This window comes from Anomaloglossus baeobatrachus, chromosome 2 (assembly GCF_048569485.1).
Source record: "Anomaloglossus baeobatrachus isolate aAnoBae1 chromosome 2, aAnoBae1.hap1, whole genome shotgun sequence".
Lineage (NCBI taxonomy): Eukaryota > Metazoa > Chordata > Amphibia > Anura > Aromobatidae > Anomaloglossus > Anomaloglossus baeobatrachus.
Genome location: NC_134354.1, coordinates 188564406 through 188577362, shown reverse-complemented (window position 1 = coordinate 188577362; position 12957 = coordinate 188564406). Strand labels below are relative to the sequence as shown.

Sequence of the window (12957 nt, the reverse complement as noted above, 5' to 3'; positions counted from 1 at the left end):
AGAGACAGACAAAGACAGGTAGTAAAGAGACAGACAAAGACAGGTAGTAGAGAGACAGACAAAGACAGGTAGTAAAGAGACAGACAAAGACAGGTAGTAAAGAGACAGACAAAGACAGGTAGTAAAGAGACAGACAAAGACAGGTAGTAGAGAGACGGACAAAGACAGGTAGTAGAGAGACAGACAAAGACAGGTAGTAGAGAGACAGACAAAGACAGGTAGTAGAGAGACAGACAAAGACAGGTAGTAGAGAGACAGACAAAGACAGGTAGTAGAGAGACAGACAAAGACAGGTAGTAGAGAGACAGACAGACAGGTAGTAGAGAGACAGACAAAGACAGGTAGTAGAGAGACAGACAAAGACAGGTAGTAGAGAGACAGACAAAGACAGGTAGTAGAGAGACAGACAAAGACAGGTAGTAGAGAGACAGACAAAGACAGGTAGTAGAGAGACAGACAAAGACAGGTAGTAGAGAGACAGACAAAGACAGGTAGTAGAGAGACAGACAAAGACAGGTAGTAGAGAGACAGACAAAGACAGGTAGTAGAGAGACAGACAAAGACAGGTAGTAGAGAGACAGACAAAGACAGGTACAGACAAAGAGACAGACACAGGGAAAGCGACAGGGAAAGAGACAGGGAAAGAGACAGGCTGACATGGAAAGAGACAGGCTGACATGGAAAGAGACAGGCTGACAGGGAAAGAGACAGGCTGACAGGGAAAGAGACAGGCTGACAGGGAAAGAGACAGGCTGACAGGGAAAGAGACAGGCTGACAGGGAAAGAGACAGGCTGACAGGGAAAGAGACAGGGAAAGAGACAGGGAAAGAGACAGGGAAAGAGACAGGGAAAGAGACAGGGAAAGAGACAGGGAAAGAGACAGGGAAAGAGAGACGGGTTAAGAGACAGACAGAGAGACATAGGGAAACAGACAGACAGGTAACGAGAGGTAAAGAGACAGACAGGGTAAGAGACAAAGACAGGTAGTAAAGAGACAGACAAAGACAGGTAGTAAAGAGACAGACAAAGACAGGTAGTAAAGAGACAGACAAAGACAGGTAGTAAAGAGACAGACAAAGACAGGTAGTAGAGAGACAGACAAAGACAGGTAGTAGAGAGACAGACAAAGACAGGTAGTAGAGAGACAGACAAAGACAGGTAGTAGAGAGACAGACAAAGACAGGTAGTAGAGAGACAGACAAAGACAGGTAGTAGAGAGACAAAGACAGGTAGTAGAGAGACAGACAAAGACAGGTAGTAGAGAGACAGACAAAGACAGGTAGTAGAGAGACAGACAAAGACAGGTAGTAGAGAGACAGACAAAGACAGGTAGTAGAGAGACAGACAAAGACAGGTAGTAGAGAGACAGACAAAGACAGGTAGTAGAGAGACAGACAAAGACAGGTAGTAGAGAGACAGACAAAGACAGGTAGTAGAGAGACAGACAAAGACAGGTAGTAGAGAGACAGACAAAGACAGGTAGTAGAGAGACAGACAAAGACAGGTAGTAGAGAGACAGACAAAGACAGGTAGTAGAGAGACAGACAAAGACAGGTAGTAGAGAGACAGACAAAGACAGGTAGTAGAGAGACAGACAAAGACAGGTAGTAGAGAGACAGACAAAGACAGGTAGTAGAGAGACAGACAAAGACAGGTAGTAGAGAGACAGACAAAGACAGGTAGTAGAGAGACAGACAAAGACAGGTAGGAGAGAGACAGACAAAGACAGGTACAGACAAAGAGACAGACACAGGGAAAGAGACAGGCTGACATGGAAAGAGACAGGCTGACATGGAAAGAGACAGGCTGACAGGGAAAGAGACAGGCTGACAGGGAAAGAGACAGGCTGACAGGGAAAGAGACAGGCTGACAGGGAAAGAGACAGGGAAAGAGACAGGGAAAGAGACAGGGAAAGAGACAGGGAAAGAGACAGGGAAAGAGACAGGGAAAGAGACAGGGAAAGAGACAGGGAAAGAGACAGGGAAAGAGACAGGGAAAGAGACAGGGAAAGAGACAGGGAAAGAGACAGGGAAAGAGACAGGGAAAGAGACAGGGAAAGAGACAGGGATTAAGAGACAGGGATTAAGAGACAGGGATTAAGAGACAGGGATTAAGAGACAGGGATTAAGAGACAGGGATTAAGAGACAGGGATTAAGAGACAGGGATTAAGAGACAGGGATTAAGAGACAGGGATTAAGAGACAGGGATTAAGAGACAGGGATTAAGAGACAGGGAAAGAGACAGGGAAAGAGACAGGGATTAAGAGACAGACAGAGAGACATAGGGAAACAGACAGACAGGTAACGAGAGGTAAAGAGACAGACAGGGTAAGAGACAAAGACAGGTAGTAAAGAGACAGACAAAGACAGGTAGAGAGACAGACAAAGAGACAGACACAGGGAAAGCGACAGGGAAAGAGACAGAGATAGACAGACAGGGAAAGAGATTGAGACAGATTGAGAAAGAGACAGTCAGAGACAGACAGGGAAAGAGACAGACAGACAGACAAAGAGAGAGAGAGAGGCAGAGATATATACAGAGGGGGAGACAGACAGACATTATAATTACATTTCTATTTGTTTTGTGTTTTTTGTGTGCAGAAGAATACATTTTTGTTAATACATACTATTTTGTTAACAGCAGTTATTAACCCTGGCTAAGCCGGGTAGTACAGCTAGTGTATAAATAAATGTATTCATTCAATTAACAAAATGATCTCAAAAATTAGATACAACAAAGGTGCTTCAAAGAATCTTCTGTATAACACTAGGGACTAGTGGACATGTACAATGGACAAAATACACTTATTGTTACAAAGTTACATTCCAATAAATGACAAGAAACTATGCAGATCTTGTATTTAATACAGAATAAATTGATTTATACAGTTAGACCTTGTGTCACTTGTTTCAATAGCATCGTGGTTGATGATCATGGGTTATAAAAGTTTATCCTAGTGCGGTCTGGGACGTGATGAATTTAGGACTTGATGTTAATCATTGAGTGAAATATGATGTAAAAAGAGTTGCTCCCCCCACATAAACATCAGGAACACTTCAGATTGGCTACAACAATCACATGTTAATATGGCCAGAAAAGAAGGGAATTTTGTTACTTACCGTAAATTCCTTTTCTTCTAGCTCCTATTGGGAGACCCAGACGATTGGGTGTATAGCACTGCCTCCGGAGGCCACACAAAGCAATTACACTAAAAAGTGTAAGGCCCCTCCCCTTCTGGCTATACACCCCCAGTGGGATCACTGGCTCACCAGTTTTAGTGCAAAAGCAAGAAGGAGGAAAGCCAATAACTGGTTTAAACAAATTCCCTCCGAAATAACCTCGGAGAACTGAAAACCATTCAACATGAACAACATGTGTACCCGAAAAACAACCAAAAATCCCGAAGGACAACAGGGCGGGTGCTGGGTCTCCCAATAGGAGCTAGAAGAAAAGGAATTTACGGTAAGTAACAAAATTCCCTTCTTCTTCGGCGCTCCATTGGGAGACCCAGACGATTGGGACGTCCAAAAGCTGTCCCTGGGTGGGTAAAGAAATACCTCATGTTAGAGCTGCAAAGACAGCCCTCCCCTACGGGGAGGCAACTGCCGCCTGCAGGACTCTTCTACCTAGGCTGGCGTCCGCCGAAGCATAGGTATGCACCTGATAATGTTTGGTGAAAGTGTGCAGACTCGACCAGGTAGCTGCCTGGCACACCTGTTGAGCCGTAGCCTGGTGACGCAATGCCCAGGACGCACCCACGGCTCTGGTAGAATGGGCCTTCAGCCCTGATGGAACCGGAAGCCCAGCAGAATGGTAGGCCTCAAGAATTGGTTCTTTGATCCATCGAGCCAGGGTGGCCTTAGAAGCCTGCGACCCCTTGCGCTTACCAGCGACAAGGACAAAGAGTGCATCCGAACGGCGCAGGGGCGCCGTGCGGGAAATGTAGATTCTGAGTGCTCGCACCAGATCTAACAAATGTAAATCCTTCTCATACCGATGAACTGCATGAGGACAAAAAGAAGGCAAAGAGATATCCTGATTAAGATGAAAAGAGGATACCACCTTCGGGAGAAACTCCTGAATGGGGCGCAGCACTACCTTGTCCTGGTGGAAGACCAGGAAGGGAGCCTTGGATGACAGCGCTGCTAGCTCAGACACTCTCCGAAGAGATGTGATCGCTACCAGAAAAGCCACTTTCTGTGACAGTCTAGAAAGTGAAACCTCCCTCAGAGGCTCGAAGGGCGGCTTCTGGAGGGCAACTAGCACCCTGTTCAGGTCCCATGGATCTAATGGTCGCTTGTACGGGGGTACGATATGACAAACCCCCTGCAGGAACGTGCGCACCTTAGAGAGTCGTGCTAGACGCTTCTGAAAAAAGACGGATAGCGCCGAGACTTGCCCCTTAAGGGAGCCGAGCGACAAACCTTTTTCTAACCCAGATTGTAGGAAAGAAAGAAAGGTAGGCAATGCAAATGGCCAGGGAGACACTCCCTGAGCAGAGCACCAGGATAAGAATATCCTCCACGTTCTGTGGTAGATCTTAGCGGACGTGGGCTTCCTAGCCTGTCTCATGGTGGCAACGACCCCTTGGGATAATCCTGAAGACGCTAGGATCCAGGACTCAATGGCCACACAGTCAGGTTCAGGGCCGCGGAATTCCGATGGAAAAACGGCCCTTGGGACAGTAAGTCTGGTCGGTCTGGTAGTGCCCACGGTTGGCCGACCGTGAGACGCCACAGATCCGGATACCACGCCCTCCTTGGCCAGTCTGGGGCGACGAGTATGACGCGGCTGCAGTCGGATCTGATCTTGCGTAGCACCCTGGGCAAGAGTGCCAGAGGTGGAAACACATAAGGGAGCCGGAACTGCGACCAATCTTGCACTAAGGCGTCTGCCGCTAGAGCTCTGTGATCGCGAGACCGTGCCATGAAGGTCGGGACCTTGTTGTTGTGCCGGGACGCCATTAGATCGACGTCCGGCCTTCCCCAGCGGCGACAGATTTCCTGAAACACTTCCGGGTGAAGGGACCATTCCCCTGCGTCCATGCCCTGGCGACTGAGGAAGTCTGCTTCCCAGTTTTCTACGCCGGGGATGTGAACTGCGGATATGGTGGAGGCCGTGGCTTCCACCCACATCAGGATCCGCCGGACTTCCTGGAAGGCTTGCCGACTGCGAGTCCCCCCTTGGTGGTTGATGTATGCCACCGCTGTGGAGTTGTCCGACTGAATTCGGATCTGCTTTCCTTCCAGCCACTGCTGGAAGGCTAGTAGGGCAAGATACACTGCTCTGATCTCCAGAACATTGATCGGAAGGGTGGACTCCTGCTGAGTCCACGTACCCTGCGCCCTGTGGTGGAGAAAAACTGCTCCCCACCCTGAGAGACTCGCGTCCGTCGTGACCACCGCCCAGGACGGAGGTAGGAAGGATCTTCCCTGTGATAATGAGGTGGGAAGAAGCCACCACTGCAGAGAGTCTTTGGCCGTCTGGGAAAGGGAGACTTTCCTGTCTAGGGAAGTTGTCTTCCCGTCCCATTGGCGGAGAATGTCCCATTGAAGTGGGCGCAGATGAAACTGCGCAAACGGAACCGCCTCCATTGCCGCCACCATCTTCCCGAGGAAGTGCATGAGGCGTCTTAAGGAGTGCGACTGACTTTGAAGGAGAGCCTGCACCCCAGTCTGTAGTGACCTCTGCTTGTCCAGCGGAAGCTTCACTATCGCTGAGAGAGTATGAAACTCCATGCCAAGATACGTTAGCGATTGGGTCGGTGACAGATTTGACTTTGAGAAGTTGATGATCCACCCGAACGTCTGGAGAGTCTCCAGTGCAACATTCAGGCTGAGTTGGCATGCCTCCTGAGAGGGTGCCTTGACAAGTAGATCGTCCAAGTAAGGGATCACAGAGTGTCCCTGAGAGTGCAAGACTGCTACCACTGCCGCCATGACCTTGGTGAACACCCGTGGGGCTGTCGCCAGACCAAATGGCAGAGCTACGAACTGAAGATGGTCGTCTCCTATCACGAAGCGTAGAAAACGTTGGTGCTCTGTAGCAATCGGCACGTGGAGATAAGCATCCTTGATGTCTATTGATGCTAGGAAATCTCCTTGAGACATTGAGGCAATGACTGAGCGGAGGGATTCCATCCGGAACCGCCTGGCGTTCACATGCTTGTTGAGCAGTTTTAGGTCCAGAACAGGACGGAATGAGCCGTCCTTCTTTGGCACCACAAAGAGATTGGAGTAAAAACCTTGTCCTTGTTCCTGAAGAGGAACAGGGACCACCACTCCTTCTGCTCTTAGAGAATTCACCGCCTGCAGAAGGGCATCTGCTCGGTCGGGATGTGGGGAAGTTCTGAAGAACCGAGGCGGAGGACGAGAACTGAACTCTATCCTGTACCCATGAGACAAAATGTCTGTTACCCACCGGTCTTTGACCTGTGGCAGCCAAATGTCGCAAAAGCGGGAGAGCCTGCCACCGACCGAGGATGCGGAGGGAGGCGGCCGAAAGTCATGAGGCAGCCGCCTTGGAAGCGGTACCTCCGGCTGCTTTCTTGGGGCGTGAGTGAGCCCGCCAGGAATCAGAGCTCCTTTGCTCTGAGTCCCCTTGGACGAGGCGAACTGGGGCTTGCCCGAGCCTCGAAAGGACCGAAACTTTGACTGCCACTTCCTCTGTTGAGGTTTGCTTGATCTGGGCTGGGGTAGGGAAGAGTCCTTACCTTTGGACTGTTTAATGATTTCCGCCAATTGCTCACCAAACAGTCTGTCTCCAGATAATGGCAAGCTGGTTAAACATTTTTTAGAAGCAGAATCTGCTTTCCATTCCTTTAACCACAAGGCTCTGCGCAAAACTACAGAGTTGGCGGAAGCCATTGCTGTACGGCTCGTAGAGTCCAGTACCGCATTAATAGCGTAGGTCGCAAACGCAGTCATTTGCGTAGTTAAGGACGCCACTTGCGGCACTGCTGGACGTATGAAAGAGTCCACCTGTGCCAAACCAGCTGAAATAGCCTGGAGCGCCCACACGGCCGCGAATGCTGGAGCAAACGACGCGCCAATAGCTTCATAGACAGATTTCAACCAAAGGTCCATCTGTCTGTCATTGGCATCTTTAAGTGAAGCCCCATCCTCCACTGCAACTATGGATCTAGCTGCAAGCCTGGATATTGGAGGGTCCACTTTTGGACACTGGGTCCAGCGCTTGACCACGTCAGGGGGAAAGGGATAACGTGTATCCTTAAGACGTTTGGAAAAACGCTTGTCCGGATTAGCATGGTGTTTCTGGATTGATGCTCTGAAGTCAGAGTGGTCCAGAAAGGTGCTCAATTTACGCTTGGGATACAGGAAATGGAATTTCTCCTGCTGGGCAGCTGCCTCCTCTGCTGAAGGGGCTGGGGGAGAAATATCCAACAGCCTATTGATGGCCGCTATAAGGTCATTTACCATGGCGTCACCATCTGGCGTATCCAAATTGAGTGCGGTGTCAGGGCTAGACTCCTGATCACCCACCTCTGTCTCATCATATAGAGACCCTTCTCGCTGAGACCCTGACCCGCGTGATGACGTGGAGGGTCTCTCCCAGCGAGCTCGCTTAGGCGGCCTGGGACTGTCATCGGAGTCAGAGCCCTCAGCCAGTGATGCCTGGGACCCCCGTGAAGTACGGATTAGTTCCAACTGAGGGGGACCGGGGAGCATAGACACAGCAGTGTCCATGGTCTGAGCAACTGGCCTGGACTGCAAGGTCTCCAGGATTTTTGTCATAGTCACAGACATTTTATCAGCAAAGACTGCAAATTCTGTCCCCGTCACCGGGGCAGGGTTCACAGGCGACTCTGCCTGGGCTACTACCACCATAGGCTCTGGCTGACGAAGTGCCACTGGGACTGAACATTGCACACAATGAGAGTCGTTGGAGCCTGCTGGTAGATTAGCCCCACATGCTGTACAAACAGTGTATACAGCCCGTGCCTTGGCACCCTTGCGTTTTGTGGATGACATGTTGTTGTCTTCCCAGAGCAATATAGGGTATACAGCCAAGAAGCGACCGTACAGTGCAGTATATATCTATAGATATCTGGTACAGGAAAAAGTACACCAATACACACTGTGGCACAAGAGGGGCCAGCACTAAAGTGCTGCTTACCGCCCGCTAAACGCGGGTGTGTGGTCCAGAAATCCCTAGTCTTGGGTCTCCCAGAGCCTGTGTCCGTCCTGCAGCCAGAACTGCATGCAGGAATGGCTGCCGGCGTCCTGTGGAGGGGGGGCGGGCCCTGGGCGTGCTCAGACCAAAAGCGGGAAACCTGCGTCCCACTGTGCCTAGTGAGAGGGCTGGAGCATGTAAATAAGGCTCCAGCCCTCGGCGCTGAGTAAACGTACAGCGTCTCTCCCCTTCCCTGATTGACAGGGAGGGGGCGGGAACGAAGCGGAGCTAGGCCGCAAAAGCCGGGGACTAAATTTATAAGCGCCGCCGCCGTAAAAGCGCGGTCGGCGCTAAGTCCCCGGCGCACTACAAGTCCCAGCCGCGCCGCCGCTCCGAGAGTGGCCGGCGCGGTAGTTCCCAGCAAATGAAGTCACACAGCAAAGCTGCTGTGACTCAAACCCCAGCGTTACTGTCCCCGGCGCACTAACACACCCAGCAAGTCTGGTGTGTGCGTGCCCGCCTGAACGGGGACACAGAGTACCTGAAAGTTGCAGGGCCTTGTCCCTGAATGGTACCCCGGCTCCTTATCCAGCAGGTTCAATGGGTCTGTGGATGGAGCCCGGCCTCAGGGCTTGGGGGCCGGTAAGATCCCACTTCCACAGAGCCCCTCAGGGGGATGGGGAAGGAAAAACAGCATGTGGGCTCCAGCCTCCGTACCCGCAATGGGTACCTCAACCTTACGAACCACAAGTGGGGTAAGAAGGGAGCATGCTGGGGGCCGTATATGGGCCCTCTTTTCTTCCATCCGACATAGTCAGCAGCTACTGCTGACTAAACAATGGAGCTATGCGTGGATGTCTGACCTCCTTCGCACAAAGCAGAAAACTGGTGAGCCAGTGATCCCACTGGGGGTGTATAGCCAGAAGGGGAGGGGCCTTACACTTTTTAGTGTAATTGCTTTGTGTGGCCTCCGGAGGCAGTGCTATACACCCAATCGTCTGGGTCTCCCAATGGAGCGCCGAAGAAAAAAAAAAAAAAAAAAAAAAGGAATAACCAGGGATCAAAAAGGTGACAAAAAGATAAAGCGCACACATAAAAGCCACCGGTAAAAGAATCGTATCCCTAGCATATAAAACTATAAGGGTACGTGCCCACAATCGGGCTTCCTCACATTCTGGACACAGCGTACTGTCTCTTGCGGAGATGCTAGTGTCATGCCCACGGTCAGGATTACTGATGCAGTATATTTTCGCTGTGTTCTTCCGCTCAGAACACGCACGTCTCCGCAAGAATAAATTAGCATACAGGAACTCTGAAACCCACGCGCAGGTCCGTTTACGCAGCATTAAAACCAAGCACAGTGGGCAGGAGATTCCTATAAATCGCATCCATTGTGCTTGCACTGTACAACACAGCGTTTTAGCCGCAGCAAAAAGAAACTGCGTCCAACACACTGATAACACTCATCATGAGAATGCAGACTTAAGGTATTGAACAGTTGTACCTTCCATATCTGCTGCTTCCCCATCATCATCGTCGTCATCATCACAAGCTGCACGGCTTGGAGCTTTTCCAGAATCCTTATATGAGCAAACATACAAGAAAGAAGTTCGAATTTATAACCAGAACAAGGGGGCATAATAGGCCATTATTACCACAAGCTGTGCAATCTAAGACAAGAATGAGAACAGAATGACACTGTCATCTAAAGGCGTTCTCTGCTCGCATCAATTCCCCATTTGTTAAAAATGATCCATTAATAATAAATTGGGAACCCCAGAAATCATATGTGGTATAATTTGGCAGTACATGTGATATTCCCATCTCGTACATTTATGGCATATCCATAGGGTGCGTACATGTGGATCCTACTAACAGGATCTGTATCCATACTGAAAATAAGGCCCTGAATTCAGGAGCGGTGGTTGGGAATCCCCTCTATGTAATGCGACGCACTAGGTCCTTCCATTTTCCTGTGAAGCTTTTGACAAGAGGGACCGGACTTTCGGGTTTATATTACACCTGCACTGATTTTATACCTGTCAGGTGACCCATACTAGAAAACTCTGTTAATTTTTCAAATAACGATATATAAAAGAAAATGAAAATTTGACAAAATATTCAGGATAAGAAAAAAAAAATAAAAAAAAAATAAATGAATTAAATAGCTTTAGTATCACCTTTTCAGGGTTCCTCAACCGGCTGTTCTAGAGCCTAGCTGTGAAACAATATGCTTGCCAGGGAAATAAAATGGAGTATAATTTAGAGCTGGATGATGACCACCAAAGGAGTCAAAATGGTGGCAGAAAAAAAAAAAAATCAGGAACTCTTCAGGAAAAAAAACCCAAACATAAAATACAACTCTGGTAAAAATTAAGAGACCACTTCCAAATCGTCAATTTTTCTCTTTATAGGTATATTTTTGACTAAAATGTAAATTGTTCTTTTATTCTATAAACTACTGACAATGTATCTGAATTTCCAAGCAATAAATTTTGTATTTTTTTTCTGAAAATGAGAAATGGTCAAAATAACAAAACAATGCATTGCTTTCAGACCTCAAATAATGCAAAGAAAACAAGTTCATAATCCTTTAGAAACAATAATACTAATAATGTTTTAACTCGGGAAGAGTTCCGAAATCAAAATTTTGTGGAATAACCACGATTATTAATCACAGCTTTTATGCATCTTGGCATGCTTTCCACCAGTCTTTCACACTGCTTTTGGGTGACCTTATGACACTCCTGGTGCAAAAATGTAAGCAGTTCTTTGATGCCTTGTTACTATCCATCTTCCTCTTGATTCATTCTAGAGGTTTTCAATGGGGTTCAGGTCTGGAGATTGGGCTGGCCATGACAGGGTTTTGTTTTGATGTGGTGGTCCTTCATCCACACATTGATTGACCTAGCTGTGTGGCATAGCACATTGTCCTGCTTGAAAACCAGTCCTCAGAGTTGGGGAACATTGCCTGAGCAGAAGGAAGCAACTGTTTTTCCAGGATAACCTTGTATGCGGCTTGATTCATACGTCCTTCGCAAAGATTAACCTGTCCAATCGCAGCCTTCCTGAAGCATCCCCAGATCATCACCGATCCTCCACCAAATTTCACAGTGGGTGCAAGACACTGTGGCTTGCACGCTTCTCCAGGTCTCCGTCTAACCATTAGACGACCAGGTGTTGGGCAAAGTTGAAAATTAGATTAATCGGAGATTACCTTACTCCAGTCCTCTATGGTCCAACCCTTATGGTCTTTGACAAACTTCAGCCTAACTCTCCTTTGCTTTTCATTGATGAAAGGCTTTTTTCTAGCTTTACATGACTTGGGCCCTTCCTCTAGGAGCCTGTTATGAACTGTTCTTGCCATGCACTTCACCCCAGCTGCCATTTGCCATTCCTTTTGTAGGTCACTTGATGTCATCCTGCAGTTGCTGAGTGACATTCAAATAAGATGATGGTCAGTGGAGAGTCGCTTTTGCCCTCTTCCGGTTTGTAGCTTTGTTGTCCCCAATGTCTGCTGCTTGACCTTGTTGTAATGGACTGCCGTCTTAGAAATTTTAAGGATGGAGGCAAAATGATTCTCACTGTATCCCTCTGCTAGTAAAGCCAGAATTGAGCCCTTTTTTTATCTCACTCACTTTTTTTTTTTTTCAACTCCTTTGGCATGGTTTAAAGTTATTTTTTTCATTCCTATTACTTTTGGGATATTTCTAGCACTTGTTTTGCCATCCAGCTTGTCCTATTGCAAGAAGATTGTGAAGACCACAGCAGCGTTTTTTATACTTTCCCTCATTAAATAAGATTTGGTTCAGGTGATCACCTAATCAGAAGCACATTAAGTAGAATGAGGTGTACTCTGGTTAGAATTCAACTAATGCCGGAATGGAATGGCTGTAAGACATGTAGGGAAGCTGATTTTTATAAAACTGTGCAGTGGTCTCTTAATTTTCTGTCAGAGCTGTGTATGTGCGCGAGTGCGAGTGCGAGTGCGAGAGAGAGAGAGAGAGAGAGTGAGAGAGAGTGTGTGTGTGTGTGTGTGTGTGCATTTAATATTATTAGTTTTATAATATATATATATATATATATATATATATATATATATATATATATATATATATATATATATATATATATATATATATATATATATATATATTATTAAAAAAAGAAAAAATATGAGATTGGATTTTTAGAAGTCCTTGAAAATGCAGAATGAATCATTTACCGTATTTTTCAGGCTAGAAGACGCACTTTTTTCCCCCCAAACGTTGGGGGAAAGTGGGGGGTGCGTCTTATGGTCTGAATGTAGGGCTATGGGGAATGAGGGTGCGGCGGTGGAGCGGGTCATCAGCGGTATGAGCAGGCTGTAGCAGCGCCTCCCGTGACCACGTGGGCCCGCTCATTTCATATGCACGCCCATGCTCCCGCCCATTATCTCTCAGCGCTGAAGCCGGCGCTGAAAGGTGGGTGGGATGATGGGTGGTGGATTCGGCCCGCGTGATCATCCCTGGCAACTACAGCCTGGAGTGATCATGTGCGGCTATATTCACTGCCCCCCGCGCATCATTATCAGTGCGGGGGGCAGTGAATAAGTACGGTATACTCACCATTCCCTGCTGCATCGCGATGTCCTCCTGTCTGCCGGCCAGCTGATCTGTGTAGAGAGCGGTGAGCACAGGGATGACGTCATCCCTGTGCGCACCGCTAGTCTCCATACACATCAGCGGCCAGCAGACAGGACAGCGCGATGCTGCAGGGGAACGGCTCCACACAGGTCAGCGGAGCTGCTGCTCACACAGAGAGGAAGATGAGCGATGCTGCTG

At 48.2% G+C, this 12957-nt stretch overlaps 1 protein-coding gene across 1 annotated transcript in view; it reads right to left on the bottom strand.

Annotated features, from left to right (window-relative positions):
* Positions 1–12957, bottom strand: part of ATG3 (autophagy related 3) — an 81142-nt gene that overhangs the window by 27657 nt on the left and 40528 nt on the right. The window contains exon 8 of the mRNA XM_075335549.1: positions 9639–9714. Within this exon, the coding sequence (XP_075191664.1) occupies positions 9639–9714 (76 nt within the window). The remainder of the gene's footprint in view (positions 1–9638; positions 9715–12957) is intronic.